The sequence below is a fragment of the Trichosurus vulpecula genome, chromosome 1, assembly GCF_011100635.1.
Source record: "Trichosurus vulpecula isolate mTriVul1 chromosome 1, mTriVul1.pri, whole genome shotgun sequence".
Taxonomy (NCBI): domain Eukaryota; kingdom Metazoa; phylum Chordata; class Mammalia; order Diprotodontia; family Phalangeridae; genus Trichosurus; species Trichosurus vulpecula.
Genome location: NC_050573.1, coordinates 49,389,135 through 49,408,599, shown reverse-complemented (window position 1 = coordinate 49,408,599; position 19,465 = coordinate 49,389,135). Strand labels below are relative to the sequence as shown.

Here is a 19,465-nt window from a genome sequence, read left to right as displayed (position 1 = left end):
GAGGTAGAGGTTAAGTGACTTGCCCAGGGTCACATAGCCAGTAAATGTCGGAGGCAGCACTGGAACACAGGTCTTCCTAACGCTAGGTCCAGCGCCACCTAGCTGCCCAAGCATGCCAATGACAGTCTTGCAGTCCCATGCCTGAACAGGATTCCTCACTACAACACCCTTAGACAAGTAAGTGGTTATTGCTAGCCCTCTAGCTAGGAGAAGCCAATGCCTCCTGGCAGTGTGTCATCTTTTGACGTGGCCTTCAAAGTTTTTTTCCTTCTTACACTGAGCCAGGATCTGTGCCCTGACACCTTTTACCCACTGCCCTTAGCCTTAGCCTCTGGGATGATGAAGAAGAAGGATAGTCTTTCAAATACTTGAATCCTGCTGTCATGTTCCTTCCTCCCTCCCTCCCCATTAACAGCTTTTCTTCTCTAGAGTAAACAACCACTGTTGCTTCAGGTGATCCTCAACTGACACAATCTTGAGACCCTTCCCCATCCTGGCTGTCTTCCGCTGTGTCCTCTCCAGGTTGTTAAAGTCCTTCCTAAAATGGGGCATTCAGAATGGAACACAACACGTACTCCATGTGGACAGCGGCTCCCTGTCCCTACCCACCATCCCTCTCTCCAAAGCAGTCTTAGGATGTATTAGCTTTTTTGGGCTATCATAGCCCATTAAATCCCTTGGGTTGTTTTCTGATAAACTCTCATTGATCATGCTTCTCCTCCATCTTGCACTTTCTGAAACTGATTTTTTGAACCCAAAGATAAGACTTTGCATTTGTCTCGATGATTAAATCCAGCCCAACATTTTGGTCTGTTGAGATCTTTTTTTTGGATCCTTAATCTGCCATCCAATGTGTTAGTTTTCCTTCCCAGTTTCCTGTCATCCCCTAAACTGATAAGGAAGCCAGCAATACCTTTATTCAAATGTCAATTAAAAAAAAATGCTGACTAGCACCATCCCAAAGGCAGAGCCCAAGGGCATTTCATAGTAGACCTCCTTTTAAACAGACAAAGAATCGTTCTCTGTAGCCAGCCATTCAACCAGGTATGAACCCATGAAAGCGGGGCACAGTCCAGCCAGCCACCACCCTCCCTCATCTATTCAAACAGTACAAAAACTCAAGTAGAATGCTTTGCTGCCATTTCTGAGGATTGTACCTACAGCCTCCTCATGACCTGTCAGCCTATGATCCCCATTCCCCCAAAAGGAACTAAAGTTACCCTGGCATGACCTGTTGTGGACGAAGCTGGTCTGGCTCTTTGTGACCCCCATTTCCTTTTCTTGATGTTCACTGACCATCACTTCAATAGTATGTTCTAGAATTTTTCAAGTAACTGAAGTCAACCCCACCAGCCTAGAGCATGCAGACTGTTCTCTCTCTCCCTCAAATCAAGGCCGCACCTGCCCTCCTCTAGGCCTCGGGTGGTTCTGCTGTCGGCCACGACCTTTCATATCTATGCAGATCATCTAGGCCTGGGGATGGGATGTGATCCAAGGTGGCCAGGTGCTCTCCCCGCCTCCTTATCCTTGGCCAATCCATCCCCAATTAGCCATGCTCTGGCCTTTCTAGTGAGATGAGGATTCCTGACACAGATAACAAAAAGAGAGCTTGGTAGCTCTGCCTTCTCTTAATAAAAAGAGGAAAGAAAGAAATGAAATGCTCATTCTAATTTAGGTTTTTAATTAGCTACAGCAAAGCTCACCAAGGAGGCCCTGGTGGGGGCAGGGGCTGCCACCCTCTGGGAAGGCAGGGCCATGTCCCCTTTGACCACCTCCCCTAACAATTAACATGGAAGAGTGTCTCAGACTCTAAGTAACTGTGGTAGGATAGCATGTAAAAAGAGGGCTTGTAGACATAGTCCTCACCAGCAGAAAATAAGTCCTAGGAGGGCGATCCCTGTGCCTCACCTCTCCCCTATCCACAGCCAGCTCTGTAAAATCTATGGTTATAAATAAAAGGGGGCAGATCTCATGCCCCTTAGTCACTAGAAATGCAATGAAAATGGGTTGGAATTGTTGGGGGCTATGCAGGCACTGGGCTCATGGCTACCCTAGGCACAGGTGAGATGAATGAACCTCTGTTTTCTCATACACACACACACACACACACACACACACACACACACACACGCATGCACAGGAGCAAATCTTTCCTCTTGATGTCCCGTCGCTGCTTCCCATCTGGTACCGTCCCTCCCCTAACACATCTGATGCCTGGATGCTTTAAATCAAAAACCAATTTTGGCTGGCGCGCTCCTGATGAATAATTAAAAAGGCTGGCTCTCTGGTGGTATTGCTCCAATTCGTTCCAGAGGCACTGACAGGGTTGTTTGCTTTTACCCTTCTCTGTCCTGGGACTCAAAGCTCTGCTGGATGGAGTTGCCAACCCTCTCTGGGGAAAGGCAAAACCTGACTCCCCATTTCACAAATGGGGAGACTGAGAGCCATTGGGGCAAATGGGAATGGCTGCCCATGTAGGTCCCGGGGTGGAGTGGGGTGGGGAGGAGAGTACGTGAGATTCCTTACCTTTACTAGCTGCTGGAGCGAAGAGTTTCTCGGAGCCTACGGAGGCCTGAAACATAGGAAGGAGGAAATATTAGAGCCTTCTGTTGGGTGTCTGAATCTATTTTCCTATAGGCTCCCCCCATGAATTCCTGGGCTGTGGCAGGAGAGGGCACAGGCTCCGTAAGGCCCCTTGGTCTGAGCCCTCTGTGTTCTCTGGTGAAGAAAAGACCATGAGAGGCCTAAAGCAAAGTCCCCTAACCATCCTGGGCCCCAGCTTCCTCACATAGACCCTTCCAGGTCTGGATGAGGCCCTATGGAATGGACCATACAAGTGGGAACGTGCCCAAAGCCCCCCTCCACACCTTATACGTACAGTGAGTAAACTGGATAAGCCAAGTTATGTCAACTATGTCCCTCCCCATCCATAATGTATTTGCCTTCTTCTAGGGAGTCTTCCAAAACTAATCATAAATAGCATAGCTCCTTAGCTCCTGAGTCTATTAATAAGCATTTATTAAATGTCCTTATGCATTAGACACTGGGGATGCAAAGGCTAAAGACACAAAGACAACTTCAAACTCTTCGTCTTCAAGTTTGGTCTACCAGAAAAAACAACATGGAAGAGTCATGCCACTCTTAGGCAAGAGAATGGACTTGGCAGCTCAGAGGTATCTTCTACCTATGGGTAGGAGTCTTGGGTATCAATGTCTCTACCTCCAACATCACACATGCAGGGAGGAAGGAGTCAGGAATCCTGCCTCCTCTTCACCCCCAGCAACCACCCAGATTTAACCCAAAGTTTAAGCCCAGTTTCTAACCCAAATCTCCTGCCTTTCCTTCGGAATCACTGATACCACTGGGGACTCATTTCAACTCTGTTTTGACAGAAACCTCCCTTGGTTAATGGTCATAGAACCCCAGAGCAGGGTACACCCTCAGCATTTAAGCTGGACACTCTCCCATCTAGAACCCAGAAGCCCTTGTATTGCTGGATTCTGCTTGGTTATCTCCAGTGATGGATGGGGAGCTCACTACCTTTGGAACAGCCAATTCCATGGCTCTGTTCATTAGAAAAGTCTCCCTTATATTGAGCTGAAATCTGCCTTTTTGTAATTCCCCGAGTGGTCCTAGTTTTGCACAATGGAGCCACACGGAACAAATTTACTGTCTCTTGTTCTTGATGGTCCTTCAGATAAATAAAGATTGCTCGAATCTTCTGCTCCCTGCCCAGTCTTCTCCTCCCCAGTTCCTCAGCCCACTTGTCACACGGGCGCTTTCACTGTCTTGACTGCCTTGCTCCACCTGCTTTCCTAAAATCCAATTCCCTGGCTGATGCTATCACTATCCCTAATGTTTACTGCTACTAGAAAAATAAAAGAGGAATAAGGAGGGTCTCTTTATCTTACTCATCCGTACTTCTTAAACTGTGGGTCGAGACCCTGGGGTCTCGACCCACAGTTTAGGAAGCGCTGAAGCAGTCAAGGGTAGAAAACATTTAAGAAGCCCTGGGAGACCACAAACAAACAGGGTTGAGAGAAGGCAGCTCAGCTGTCATACATTACATACATCTGAAAGGTAATGCTTCCCATGGCCCGCCTGGAGTAGAAGATGAGATACAGAAAGGAGACAGTGCCCCGCTCCCCCATTTTTTCCTAAATAAGCAAGTCTCAGACAGAGTTGGTCCAACTGTTGGACATGCCCATATTCACCTGTAAGCATGAAAATAAACCAATTTCCTGCCTTTTAAAAATTGTATCATTAGTTTGGATAGAAAATTCATTTTGTTCAGCCCTCTATTTTATACAGAAAAAACTGGACCCTAGAGAAGGAAGTGCCCTGCCATGGGTCACATATAATCTGCAGAGAAAGGCCCTGACTCCAAAGCCAGGGTTTTCCCTTCTATAACCCTGCCTCCCTTTGGAGGCTCCTTTCCATAGTGTAACAAGACAACTGAAAGCTACGTTCTGCCAAAATGCAAAAGGCTATCTAGGAATCTCTATGGGTATCAGTCTTATGGGCAGTTGAAGACTGAGGCCAGCCTGGGCATTGTTTGGAACAGGGTTGGAGACAAGTCAGGAAGATCTGCCCTTTGCCCTATAGACCCTAGACAGCAGAGGGGCTCTGGATGTTGCAGGAGAGTCTGGTTATCATCCCTCAGGACATACCAGAGCTCAGAGCTAAAGATAAGGCCGCCAGTGTGTCACCTCCAGGGCCCTCCAGTAAGGAGCAACATATAACAAACAAATTGACTGCTGGAGGACGGACGTGTTAGATGAGGAGTTGAAAGAACAAAGATATCAGCCTGGAAGTAAGAAGGCTGGAAAGGATGAGAGGAGCCCTCAGATCCCTCAAAGGTCTTCATGCATAACAGGGAACAGATTGATTTTGCCTGGTTCCAAAGGGTGGAAGTTACAGATGTTGATTTTAACTGGATAAAGGCAGTCCCCACAGCACGATGGGTTGCCCCAGGAGGGAAGTGTGTTTCCCCTTCCTTGAGGTCTTCAAGCATAGAAAGGAGGGTGCCTGGGCAGGTAGGTTATAGTTGGGATCTCTTTCCCATATAGGTTGAAGGAGTTGGTTGCTGAGGTTCCCTGGAAACCTAAATCCTGTGAATGTAGGGCCTAACTGTGCATTGATGGCCATTCCACCTTAGCAGCAGGTGTGCGGTGGGCTTTAAAATGGAGGCAGAAGCTGGGTGTAAGCTAGTACCAGGATGGCAGAAGTAGGTATTGAGATGGAGAACCACAGCTTCCAAGCAGGGAGAGATGGGGATGGGGCTTGGGCCTAACTGTGGCCTGGTTTTGTTGGGACAGCAGATGTCTTGTACACAGACGTGGCCAAGGGGCCCAGACACTGGCTAACCAGGCAGACTTATCTATTAGTGACTTGGGAACTGACCAGTTTACAGCACCGGGCTGTCACATAATGCTGACAATAGCAACGATCACATTTCTCTAGCCTAAGTTGGTCAAGTCATTTATATTATCCCAAGATCCTAGATTTAGAGATGGGAGAAACCCCAGGAGACACCCAGGCCGACGCCCTTCTCCCATGTTACACATGAGGAGACTGAGGTCCAAAGGTTAAGTGATTTTTCTGAAGATCACACAGGCAGTAACAAATTCCAGCTTCTTAGGCTATAAACCTGATGGACTTTCCCCACATGGATCTTATGCGATTATCACCCCTATTTCACAGACAATAAAACAGAGGTAAAAGGACTTGGCCAAGGTCATGCAGCTATTGACAACCTGAGGGAGAATTCAAACCTAAGTCTTGCAGATTCTAAGGTTAGGATTTAACCCATTAACCATGCTGCTGTCCATGGTACCTCGACCCGTTTGGAAAAAATTCTTCAAAGCTCATTTACCCTTGAGTGCATGTAGAAGGCTGGCAGGTAAGGAAAGGGGAGTGCTGGGCAGGAGGAACCAGGTGGTGGTAGTTGCTGAGGAAGCGGGGGTGGGGAGAGGTGGCGAGAGGTGGCAAGAGCACAGCCCCGGCCTGGACAAGGCTCCAGAAAATGTTTGGCTGCTGTCCCCTGGGGACTGCTGGCCCTTCTGTGTGTTGTCTCTTCCATTAGAATAGGAGTGCCTTGAGAGAAAGGACTTTGCCATTCTGATGGCACTCAATGCTTAATAGAAACGTTCTCTGATTCACTGAGACAGGGCAGACCAGCAGGCCACTTTCTACAAGACTTTTGGTGTTTTCCCGGCTGCCAATGCTTTCTTCCTCTACAAATTCCCTCTATTAACTTATCTGTAGACGTGCTGTATCACTTCCAGGAGAACATAAGGACCCTGAAGGCAAGGACTGGTTTTGTCCTCCTTCTCCCCCCACCCTTTTTTTTTTGGGGGGGGGGGCATTATCCTTAGCCCTTAGCCCAGTGCTTGGTCCTAAGTGCTAAAGAAAAGGCCTCTTGATTTGAGGCATGGGGCACGGAAATAGGAATGATGTGTATGAGCAACAGGACGTAGGCCAGTTTGGCAGGAGGGAAAAGTATGAGGAGGAGGATAATGAATAACTGTATTGGGCAGCTTAGCGGGTGCAGTGCCTAGAGCACTGGACCTGGAGTCCAGGAAGACCGGTCCTCACCAGGCCTCCCTACCAGCGATGGGACGCTGGGCAAGTCATTCCGCCTTAGTTTGTCATCTGTGAAATGGGGGGTACAACAGCACCCGCCTCCCAGGGTTACTGTGAAGATCAAATGTGCTGTTTGCAAAGCACTCTGCACACCTCCAACCGCTATATAAATGAAAGCTATTTGTTACTATGATTGTTATTTTAATAACCATAGAAAGGTAGGCTGGAGTAAGATTATGAAGGGCTTTAAATGACAAACAGGAGTTGGTATTTTATCCAGGAGGCAAAAGGGAGCCACGGTAGTTTCTTGAGCAAAGCAGTGACATGGTCACTTGAACTGTGGCTGAGATAGTTCCGATCTTGGATCATCAACCACAGGGTCTTAGCCTGTGTTTTTAGCCAGCCAGGGGGACATACAGGGACCAGCATCCTGGAGGCAGGCAGAGACCTGGCTTTGAGAACTTGGCGGGGGGAGCACTGCCTCTAGTCCCCTGCAAGGTGGCCCCAGGCTCATCTCACTGTCTTCTTCAACTGAGCCACGGCCCTCATCTAACAAGAGCCCCAAGGGCTCTGCGGAGCCTGGATGGGAAAAACACACACCATGCTCTGCTGGGCTGCATGTGGGGCCTGTGCTGTGATGAGGGACCCATAGATGATAGGAACTGACCTTGGGGGTGAGAGAAACCCAGCTCTCCCTTTTTACAGATGAAGAAACCAAGGCCCAGGAGGTGAATCCAAGCCCTTTAACGGGAGTGTTACTGGGGAGGGGGGGTGTGAGTGTGCTTCTTTCCACTGTACCTGGGTCTCCCAGGAAGAAGGTGGCGAGAGGTGGCTGAGCTCATGGGGCCACATGGAAGATGGGGGCTGGGACAGAGATGGGGGAGCGGGGAAGGGAGAGGGAGATGGTGGCCAGGGAAATCAGGGGAAGATTGAGGTCAAGAAAGGAAGTGGCGCAGGCCCAGAGCCTTCCACACTCTGGCTTTTATGTTCTCTTAAAGCTAAGTCCAGATTCTGGCACAGTGTCTAGTACACAGCAGGTTCTTAATACATGCTTACTGATGGCTTTTTGGGAAGATCAAGGATTTAGAGCTGGAAGGACCCCCAGGGTCATGGAGACCAGCTCCCACGTGTCACAGAGGAGGGGCCATGACAGTTAGTTGCCTTTGCTGGCACAAAAAGGTGTGTGTGTGTATGTGTACATGTACATGTGTGCACGTGTGTAGTTTCAGAATGACCCATAAAGGATCAGGACCCACTCCTCCCACTGCATTCCCCAATCCTCCACTTCCCCTTAACGCCCAGCCAGGAACAGCACCAGTCACTCTCCACCACAATCAGGCCAGGCTTCCAGGTCAAACCTTTTGCACAGGAAGCCAAGGAGGGGTCCCCAATCCTAAGCACGCCCTACACAGGACCAAGAGCAGGGCCTCCCCATTTTGCTCATTGACCCTCAGTGGCCCTGTAGTTGAGGAGAAGGGAGGGAAGGAGGTAAATGATTTAGGGGGAACAGCACGGCACACTGGGAGAGCCAGGGTGCCCAGGTACAAATCCCACCCTAGGTAGTATTATCTATGTGACCTTGGGCATGTCATCCTACTTCCACTGGGTCTTTAAGATGAGGCAGCTGAGCCTTGGGGGAGCCTTCCAGCTCTATGCAGCCTGAGACATCGGACTCCCTGGAGGAAAGGGGACCATGACCCACACCCAAGCAGAGGCAAGGGTGTGAGAGAGAATTCACCCTATCTAGGCTAGGCTGTACATTCAGAGGGTATGGCGCTGGGGCCCAGCTAGAGGCCACACAGGCCTCACTCATGTTGCTCCTTCATGAAGGAGACAGCACATCCAGAAGCCAGATAGAGAAAGACCTGTCCCCCAATTCCCCCCAGAGCTACCCCTTCCAGCAGAAGCAACATCACAGATTTCCAAAGCACCAGCACCCTAGGAATGCGCATCTGGTTACCTGGGATGCCACCCCAGAGAAGCAGAGGGATACATGGTAATACACGGACAGGGATACTAGGTGTGAGCCCAGGCGCATGAACCATCACCAGCAACATTTATACTGTGTTTACTACATGCCAGCTCTTTCACCAATATTATGTTACAAAGATTTTCTCATTTGATCCTGGGAGGTAGGGTATGATGAGGAGGAAATGGAAGCAAACAGAAGTTGATTTGCCAAGGGTCCCACAGACTGAGGATGGAATTGAACTCAGGTCCTTCTGCCTCCAGGTTCATTGCTCTAAGAACCATGCAGCTATCCCATACAAACACGTATGTACATAGGGCCTGTACTCCGGGGAGGGCTGAGTAAGGCTACTGTCTACGCGCAGACATACAATCACACACCGAGACACAAAGAGAGGCCTGTATGAATCTCCCTTCTTGCCCTCTCTCCCTCTTTCAATGCACACGGTCCCCAGGTGCCCAGTGGGGCATTTGTGTAAGAGTTACCATAATTGTGTTAACAGAGTGCCGGAGAGCATGCAGGCCTCACCCCACCCCCAGTGCACAGCTAGCTGACTCAGGTGTGGCTGAGCCTCAAGTGGGGGCCCCACAACGCACACCAGGCCGGCGTGTGCATTTTCCCAATTACCAGGCTCTGGGGACACATTCCCCCACTTCAATTCTTTTCCCAATCAGGTTCCTATTATCCCACTCTCCAGCCACCCGAGGCCTCGTTTATTTGTTTACAAAGGAAACCGCCAAATTAAAACCACTGCAGGAACTTTTTCTGAAAGGTTCCAGCCGAGTTGGAGCCGGAGGGTCCCTAAAGGTTTGGGGTGTCCTGTTCTCTCTCCTTCCTGACTCGTGGCCACCCCTCCCCCACCACCTTGAGAACAGCCCCGTTACTTTGTTTTCCTTTTACTAACAGGCCTGGCTCGACCGCTGCGCCTCACCAAGGTCTGAAATGAAAAGCTCAGAGAAGTTTGTATGAATGAGGCTCTTGGATGAGAGCTCCCTCCCTCCTCCCCCAAAGAGGGGGGTGGCGACACTCTTGGCCAGACTTTGCTCCCAAGGGACGTGTGTTGGGGCTAAGAAGTTGGCTAATGTCTCCCTCCCAGCCTTGGTCATCCCTGGGCATGTCAGGCCCCTCTCAGAGAGGTGCAGACACTGACCCATGCTCATGGAAACAGCTCATAGGTGCCCCAGCTCTAGAGCATGAGCAGCCAGGGCTCAGACACTTTAATCCTGTTAATTAACAACCACTTATGGAGCATCCTGGCTGTGCTGGGCACAGAGATAAAGGCAAAAATAGTCCCTGCCCTCAGGGAGCTTCCATTCTACTGTGGGAGACAGCATTTCTATAAACTGGTATGGAAGTTAACCCTCGAGCGGTAGGGGAAAGAGCCAGTAACTGTCCATCATATTAACACAGAGCTTTCTGGTTGGTAAAGCATGGGGCTTAAAACAATTCCATGGAGGAAAGGGGGCAATAATTATGATCTCCATTCTACGGACGAACCCAGTGAGGCTCTGAATTACCGACTTGTCCCAGACGGTGTGGAGCTGTGAAGTGGGTGCGCAATGGAAACGGTCCAATTCCTATTGTATTAAAGACGCGGGGGTTCACGCCCCAGCTCTGCCCCTACCTGCAGTGGGTTTGGATAAGCCACCTGCTTTCTCTGATTCCTCATCTATGTGCAATGACCAGGCTGGACCAGCTGGTTCCCAAGTTCCCTCCCAGGATCTTCCTGATCCCCCCAGTTGCTAGTGACCCTGTCCCCCATTCTGTTTTGTAAATATATTACAAACACCGACCCCCCCTAACTACACACCCACGAGAGATTCCCAAGGACTGCTGATTTAGTATCCCCAGTGCTTAACCCAGCAGTACTTAATAAATACTTGCTGAATGAATGACGGATTGATTTAATCTGTGATCCTCCGACTGACAGTCTCTAACAACCCTTCCAACTCCATACAGTCTCTACTGGACACAGCACTTTGACCCTACCGACCTCCCGGTCACAATGGGAAATGCTGATGTCCGAAAGATGCATTGACCCCCAGAAAGAGGCCTCGACTGCCACGGGGAAGGGAATAAGCCTTTCTATCCAGTTTGCAGTGTGTCAGGACTTGGAAATAGCATCTTATTTGATCCTCATAACAACCCTTTGAGATAAATGAACTGCTGTTATAATCCTTTTACAGTTGGGGAAACTGATCCAAAGGTTAAGTGACTTGCCTAGGGTCACCCTTGAACTCGGTCCTTCCTGATTCTTGGCCCAGCACCGGGTGCTTTATGTTACTTCTCCTGGCAATTATTTCTCACTCCCCTGACTCAGTTTCTTAAGCTGTATGAGGAAGCCAGACTAGCTGACCTATAAGGCATCTACCAGCCCTAAAATGTGAAGCTCCCCTTGTCTGCTGCAAGGAATGAATCCTCGAGCTAGAAAGGAGGGAGCAAGAGCCCCGGGTTGAACAATCCAGAGTATGAGGCAAGGGGGCTTTTTGGAAAGGCCAGCTAAGCACCCACACCTCCTCATCTCTTCCATGAGCCTGCTCCGGAACCCCTGGGAGGAGTCAGTCCATGGCCCATGCCTCCCGTTCCCAGCCACCAATGAGATGACGGCGCTTGCTGCTGGGGCCAGAAATGCTACCACGACTCCTGGTAAGGACTGGAGCTCAGCTGAGCAGATGTTCTCACATCTGTGAAGTCTTAATTACTCGGAGGGGAGCAGAGCTGGCTAACGAAGAAGATGGTTTCTCTGTCACAGTCTAGCGTCTCCCAGCAGGCTGTCATCGAGGCCCCAAGGGCCCACCGTGAGTGAGGGGACAGGGAGGGGCCTGGCCTGGGGCCCAGCTCAGGGACCGCAGGGCAGGTTAGGGATAGATGGGTTAACCCCGGGAGTGTGGTGTGGGTACAATGAGGGAGTTTATCTGGCTACAGCCAACAGACCCTGGGCTTTTGTAGCTGAGTGGGGGGAGATCTGAGTTCAAGTCTCTCTACCAACATTAATTTCAAATCAATTTTCCGGGCTTCAGTTAACAGTTAAGGCCCAACAACATGAGAAGCACCTACATCATAAGCTTGTTGAAGAACCAATGAGATATCACATATACAAGCACCTGCCAACTTTACAGAGCTATACAAATATCAGCTCTCATTAGCAACAAGTGTCTTCCTTGAGCAGCCTGGGGGTGGGGGATGGGGAAGGGCAGAATGCTGACTTCCCGACCACAGACTGAAGCCCAAAAGGCCATGGAAAGAGCCTGGATTTGGAGGCAAAGAACCTGTGGTTCAAATTCCAACCTTCATATCGTTACCTCTGTGACCCTGGGAAAGAAAACCCCTTCGTCGCCCTGGCTCTCTGTTCCCTGAGCCAGATGAAACGGCCTCTCCTAAGATAGGCCCCTTCTGGTCCCAGAGCCATGACCCCATGTAGGGGCCGCTCCTGAGGTCCTGCCTTCCCCATGCAATGGGAGCTCTTTGGATGGTGAATCAGACTCGGGAGTCAGAAAGTCCTGAGGCTTACTGTCAGAGTGATGTTGGGTGGGTCACTTTGTCTCTTGGGCCTCAGTTTCCCCATCTGTCAAACAGTTGCTAAGGTTCTCTTCTGGCTCCAAAACTAGATCCTATGATTCTACAGCTGGCCTCAGGGACCATCTGAGCCTCACTCTACAGATGAGGAAACTGAGGCCCAGGGAAGTTAAGCGACTTGTTCGAGGTCAATTCTCAGGGCTGGGATTTGAATCCAGGTCCTGTGAAAAGTCGACAAATGCTCCCCGGACTATGCTGCAGGGGAAGGCTCTTCACGCCCATTCTCTGCTCCTTCTCTGTGACCCAGCGGCTGACACAGAGCATGGGGGTGTGAAGTGTGGGCATGGCCCAAGAAGAAAGGAAAGGGAAGGAAAGGTGCATTCCCATCCCCTCTGCACTTCCCACAAAGACCATGGAGCATCTGAGGTTCTGGAGTAGGGGGAGGTCAGAACTTGTCCCTCCAAGCTATCCCACGGTCATCCTGCCCCTCTGGGGGGACCATTTGGTGCCAGGAAGCCCACCAGGCCTGGTGTTACTGAAATGAAGCCAGGGCTTGAATTAGGAATGAGAAGCATTCCTTATCAGCCTGGAGACCCCGCATCTGCTCAGAGAGATAAGGAGCTCAGAGCCTCTGGGGACAGTGCAGCTCAATGGGGTGACCTTCAGCGCCGGCCAACCTCTCACCCCCCACGTCTGAGACAAACGTGACCGGAGAGGCTGCCTCTGGGAGCTGCTTCTGCCCCCCTGCCCGTGCTCTGCGTGCAGGGCAGACCTCTTCAGCTCTGACCCTCTCCAGCTCCCCTTTATATGTAGCCTCTGATTAGTATCCCCATCCCAGAGCACAGTGCCTAGCACACACTAAGTGCTTAATAAATGTTTGCTGACTGACTACTGAATTGTGCTCATTTGTCTGTCTGCCACAGCATTGTGGCAAATGGGACAGGGCACTGGGCTTGGGAGTCGGAAGGACCGGAGTTCAAATCCTGCCTCAGACGCCACAACCTCTCTGCTTCAATTTCCTTCTTTTGAAGATGGGGGTGGCAGGGAGGGGTTAGGACTTAAAAGCCCTTCCAGATCTAACTCTATGACCCTAGAAGGGGCTAATCTGTAGGCCTCCCATCCTAGGGAATCCCTACACCTGCCAAAGTCTTGCTTAAGACCTTCCAGAGCCTTCCCTGAGTCTCTGATGCTGGAAGGGTAGAGAGTGGGTGATGTTCACCTTTTGGGGATAACTCCCAGGTCACTATCTCTAGCCTCAGCTTCTCTAGTGAGTTCACCACCCCCTTCTCCAACTGCCTCTGGGACAGCAGTACTAGCATCCCCTAGAAACTCAACCAATCAACTCAATTTGCCATTCACTTCCTAAGGGCCTACTATGTGCAAGGAAGGACTATGAGCTGGGCACTGGAGGCAACTGAGAGTCACCGGGAGCTTCTGAGCAGGGGAGGGACCTGGGTCCTTAGGAAGGTGAATTTGGCAAATGTAAGGAAGGTGTGCTGATGAGGGGAGGGCAGTCCACCCGGCCTCTGCTGGTGGGCCCGTGCCAGCTGGGTATCAACTGGACATAGCCTGGTGTTGTGGAAAACAGCACTGAATTCAGAATCCAAGAACCTGGTTTCAAGGTGGATGCTGTCAGTGTGACCTTGGGTAAGTCACCTGGTGCCTTCTGCCCTCAGGGTGGCACCAGATGACTGCTAGGATTCCTCCAGCCCAGACAATCTCTGCGCTGGCTATGTCTAATCTACCAGTGACAGTCTTAAGGCTGGTCTGTTGCCCTGGGCTGCCCCTGCAACGCAATGTGCGGAGGTCAGAGCCAGGGCAACCTCGAGGAGAGCAAACGTCCCTTCAGAGACAAGACAAAGAATGTTGGACTTGGACTCAGAAGAACAGGGGTTGTGCTAGCACCACTTAGTAGCTGTGTGACCTTGGGTAAGTAACTTTCCCTCTCTGCCCCTAGGTCTCCTACTATGCAAAATGGAATAATGACAGACATTTCTACGAAACTTTTAAGTCCCCAGAAAATTTTACTTACACAATCTCATCTGGGTCTTAACAACTCTAGGTTCAAGCAGGATTTTTTATTACCATGTTATCAGGGAAGAGACTGAGGTTCAGAGATGCCCTGCCATCTGTTCAGGATCACCCAGCTAGTAAATGATCCTGAGCCAGGATTTGAACTGAGGCCTCTCCTGATTCTTCCTCAAGTTGCCTTTCTACTAACTACATACTGCCTTTCATTTGTATGACTTGCCCTACTGGCAGCCGGCTCTAACCCCTGGAATGATTAGTTATCCCTGGCCTTCCTGCTTCACACGGGACACAGAAAAGGTGGGTCCCTGGAGCCTGGCTCCCAGTGTACCCAGAGGCAAGGCCCCAGGACGCTCTGCTCTCCCGGCCTCTGCTAAAATCCAACCCCACACACTCGTCAGCACAACAGTAAACTGAGGATCAGAATCCTCTGGTTGTTGTGTGGATCGAATGAGATGCTCCTGTAAAGCACCTAGTACAGCGCTCGGCCCACAGTAAATGACCATTTCCTTCTCTTCCCCGTGCCCCAAAGTCAGCATGGGGCTCACTGTGCACTGTCCTCATGGCTCTATCCAAGGACCCTGAGTGAGCAAGTGACAAGGAGGAGGGCCGGGAAGGTGGGAGGAAAGTCAGGAAGACCTCGCTTTGGATCTCCGACGCCGGCTGGCTATACCACCCTGTCCTAAAAGCTTGGGTTTCCTGGTCTATAATATGGGGACAAAGCCAGCAGCAGTCCCTGTCTCAGAGCCGGGTTAAAGCTCTGGTTAGTTAATGGATGAAAGGAGAAATAACACCCCTTGCTGTAAAGAGAACTCCTCCCTTCCTCATCACCCTCTTTAGACCAGGTCGTGGGTCACTACCTCTATGCCCAGAAGCCAGAATGGCAGGAGGACAGGGCTGAGCAATACTGGGGTGTCCACCTCTCGGGGGTGGGAATCGGAGCTAGTGCCTGGAAAGTCAGCTCTCTGGCTCCCTCCCTGAGTCCAGCCCCAGCCCTGGAAACCAGGCCATAAGCTACAAAGAAACCCAAGGAACCTAGTGGCCTGTTCCTGACCTCATACTTGTGTATTACACCAGAGGGACTCAACCATGTCCTCGGTCAAAGACACAGAAGCAGTGAGGGGCAATGGAAAATGGATCTGGGAGTCACAGAACTTGGATTCAAGTCCTGCCTGTGCCACTCTCAAGCTATTTCAAGTCAGTGGGATGAGTACTAAGCCCCAGAACAAAAGGGCCCTGCATACACAGAACCTACAACCAAATAGTCTCTTTTCCAAGGAGCTTAGGGACACTTTCCAGGGCCTTCCTTGCTTCAGCTGTTAAATCAAAGGGATGCTCTCTCTGGTAATGCCATTCTGTGACTTTTGGTAAATTCTACCAGATGGGTGGTTTTCCCTTTCACGAAGCCTTCCTGCCTCAATCTAAGAAAGAGCCAGCAGCTTTCTGCACCCCATCCAGGCTGGATAGGGGCTGCTTTCCAACTTTTCTCCCTCCAGGAGACGGATCCCTTTCTGATCACGACCTGAGCTTTCTGATCTGCCCCTTCTCTGTGTGATGCTCTCCGGTCTGTGTGTTCATTCTCAGAGATCCCAGCAGGGATCAGGATGGGGTGTCATTCATTCTGCACAGGGTCCAGCCCAGATTTACTGACCTAAGCTGGTGTGGCAGCAAGTCCTCCCCACCAGAGTTGGGGTGAGGCAGTGCGGGGGAGGCAGGCAGGAGAAAAGCCAGTGTGGGCCCTGGAGGAGCTATGTTGTACAAGGTCAGGTATGATGTAACGTGAGCTGGGGTGGTTCAGACGATTTGGCAGCCCAGCAAAGCTTCTCCAAGGAACAAAGCCAATGTTATCTTGAAAGGGGCCTGGCTTCCAGGAATAAGGAAGTGATAGTCCCGATGCACTCTGCCCTGGTCCAACCTCCTGGGCTCTTCTGGAAATGGCATTTCAGGAAGGGTATTGAAAAGCTAATCAGCACCCAGAGGAGGGTGACCAGAGTGGCACAGGGCTTCCAGCTGCCCTCCCAGAGGAACACAAATCGAGTGCAGACTGTCTGGGTTTTTGTCTTTGTATCACTGTTTTGTACAAGCACTTAATGCTTGGTGAATCGAATCGAATGCAACCACTACTGGGTGAAAGAACAGGGGGTGTTTGGCCTAGAGAAGAACTGGGGAAGGGAGGGATCCTAACAGCTGCCTTTGAGGGTCTGAAGCGCCGTCATGTGGAAGATAGTCCAGAGGGGAGAACCAGATGGGACTGTCTGGAGGCTGTGGTTTCGCCCCAATGTGCAAGGCGTTGGGTCACTGACTGGGCATGATGTTCAGGTCATGGATGGAGGTCCTTTCCAGCTCCAAGATTCTGGGAGCTAGGGCCTCTCTTTGTATTTAGATTCTCAGAAAGGAGGCTAGAGCTGAAGCAGCAGGATTGAGCCCCCAATCCCGAAGTCCCAGATGGCTCGGGGCAGAGGGAGTGACAGCATCCAGGGGGGAGACAAAAGAGCTTCTCTAATCTCTAAGAGGTCTCCCCATTAAAATCTTCATTAGCTTCCAGCTCAGGGAGGGGCTCTAACCCTCACAGATCGGCATGAACTTTTAACAAACAAGCATCTTATCAGCCTGGCCAAGCCTGGCGGGCCTTATCGTTACAGCTGCAGATAAAAGAAACGAGCTCAGGGACATATGAATAATGCCACTTGGTGGGGCCTTCCCATGACATTTCCAGGAGAAAGGAAAATCCAGGCTCTGGTACAAAAGGCAAGAAAAGATACTGGAGAGCAAGGTCCTTTATTCCAAGTGAGGGTTGTAGTGACACCAGGCGAAAGGTTTAAGTGACTGGTCCATGGTCAGACTGGGGGACATCCCCTAGTGTGAAGCTGAAGGAATGAGACTATCCAATAGAGAGGGTGGCTTGGCTCACAAGCTCTATACCTTTGGTCCCTGCAGCCCGAAGGAGTTTGATTTGGCCAAACAATGAAGGACTCCACAAGGGAATACATAGCCCCAACTCCCTTTTTGCCAGATAGGGCAACTCTTTTCAGATACATGAAAATTAATCCCCTAAAGAGTTTTCTCTGGAAAACAACCTGGTCTCAAGGATGTACCTGGGGCCCTCTCTTTCAGGGTAGAGCCAAAGAAGGTGGTAGCAGCACGCTCTCCTACAGGAAATAGGGGGTCCTATCTTCTGGCTGGATGAAGATACCCATGAAGGTTTGATCACTGTCCCCCAAATCCTGGGGCAAGTGGCTAACACCCCTAGGGAGTTGTACCCAGGAGCTGGCATACACAAGGCCAGATATTGTTGAACCACACTGACCCGGAATAGAAATGCTCAGAGACACTGGGCACGGATGGATCCTGTAGCGTTGGACTGACTCTGAAGAACTCCCTGCAACCATCCTGACCTCTGTAGGAGGAAGGCTTCTGGTTTACTTTCACCAACCTCAGAACGGAAGCCATCCCCCGCCCCCCCTTCCCCCCTTGCTGTGATGAGCAGTCTCTGCAGTGCCTGTCAGCTGCCACAAGGTGGAGCCTCTAATACTATCAAAACTCACTCAACAAGGCTGCCCTTAGGAGGTCCGCCATCATGCCCCCCTACCCTATATGCTCTCCTGTCATACACACCCAGAGAGCTCATAGTGCCTAAGAGGCTGGTGGTGGGTATAGGGAAGGTCACTTGTCCTCAGGCCAATGACCCTTGGCATATGCAAAGTCCTTTTCATGGAACACATTTTGCTCCCAGAGGCTCTAAAGGCTTCTCAGGGCCCCAGTGAAGTCCAAGATAGGCTGGAGTCTGTCTGGCTCCACAGTCAAGGTCCCAGGTGCATTCAACAGACTGAAACAATAGGTATCCAATACAGGCCCCTGGAAGGGCGGGAAAAGATCTCAAATGCCAAAGCTTTGGTTCATCTCAAACCCAGCAAACCCTTGGAAATTGTCAGTCTGGATTGGTACTCTGTCCTCTTTCTGGGGTTGCCAATGACCTCTGAATGCCACATTCGTCAATTCACAAAACCCCAGAGCGACAAGTTCTGTCTCCCAGGAAGTGGCTAAGACCTAGGGTGTGGGAGATCTGCTTGGTTTTATAGGAAGAGAGAAAGGTGAGGAAGGAGAAGCAGAGGAGGAAATAGCCAGACAGAAACCATGCAAATTCTTCCTTGACTTTTCTTCAATACTGATCAGTCTTAAGAAACACCCCAGAATAAGCTGGGCTAATGTCTCCCCTCCTCCACTGGGGGTGAAAGTCCCAATTGGGATAGTGTGTCCCCAGGGAGGCCGCCTCCCACTGCCAGCCTTTGATTAAGTGACTCAAGCCTAGGCAGTCACTGACCAGTCGGATCTTCTCAGATCATTCCAAGCTCCAGAAGACACCACCTGCTCAGGCAGGTGGCGGAAAGGGAAGGGAAAGGAACTGTCTTTTGAGGTCAAGGGGTCACAATGTCTTAGGGTAACAAAAGTCATGGGATCGAGGAGGGTGAGGGGCTTCACAGCAGGCACAAGAGAAAGGTCTTTGGCGCCTAGGGTTAGTCCCAGCCTTCAGTCTTTAAAAATACTTCTCTCCCAGGTTAGGGGGGACCATCGCTTTGAGCAGTAACCCTCTCTCCTCCCACAAGCATCCCGGGACACCAGGTGAAATCCCGGCTCCCAGCCCACCTCCTCAAGCAGCAGGGTCAGAAACGGCTTTGTCTTGGCGACTGCCAGGCTAAAGCCTGGTGGCCCGGGGCCCAGTCTATGGCCAGGGGGCATGAGGTAGTGCCCAATCAACATCAGATCCACAGCCCCAACCATTTTCAGGATGCCAGAAACTAGAATTCACCCCGGGTCAAGGACCCCGGGAGTCTACCAGGAACAGAGTTGCATAAAGGAAAGAGCTCCTTAGAAGCAGGAACAGACTCTATCCCCCTCCCCACCAAGATCCTGCCCCAAGCAAAGAACGAAAAGAAAACTCAGAAATCCTTCCCTATCTCAGGACCCCAGCTCCCCCAGGAAGGGAAAGGTGGGGTCGCAGTAGGTGGGATACACCTACACACCAGCTGCGCAAAAGGGGCAGACACACACACAAAGGCGGCCAGGCACGTGTACAAGGTTCTCTTCCCCCGGGTCGGACGCAGCCCAGGCCGCCCCCTTTCCCACAAAACCAACTCTATCTTCCCTCCCAAGGGACAAGCTAAGAGAGGGGGGTCCTTGGACTGCTCCTGCCCCAGGCACACCCTCCCCCCAGTCTCGTGTCCGCGCACACCCACACACACCCCAGAGCTCGGGTTTTTTCCATGTGCTCTGTGCCCACAGCAGGGCCAAAAGGCGCCGTTCAGACTCAGGCGGCCAAGACCGCTGCGGGCTGGTCCCTCGGGCTCCCAGGTCCGAGCCTCCCGGGAG

The 19,465-nt window shown here is 51.0% G+C and overlaps 1 protein-coding gene across 7 annotated transcripts in view; it reads right to left on the bottom strand.

Annotated features, from left to right (window-relative positions):
• Window positions 1–19,465, bottom strand: part of FBRSL1 (fibrosin like 1) — a 313,547-nt gene that overhangs the window by 31,995 nt on the left and 262,087 nt on the right. For all 7 annotated transcript variants that reach the window (XM_036755653.1, XM_036755655.1, XM_036755635.1 and 4 more), the window contains exon 6: window positions 2,527–2,572. In XM_036755653.1, the coding sequence (XP_036611548.1) occupies window positions 2,527–2,572 (46 nt within the window). The remainder of the gene's footprint in view (window positions 1–2,526; window positions 2,573–19,465) is intronic.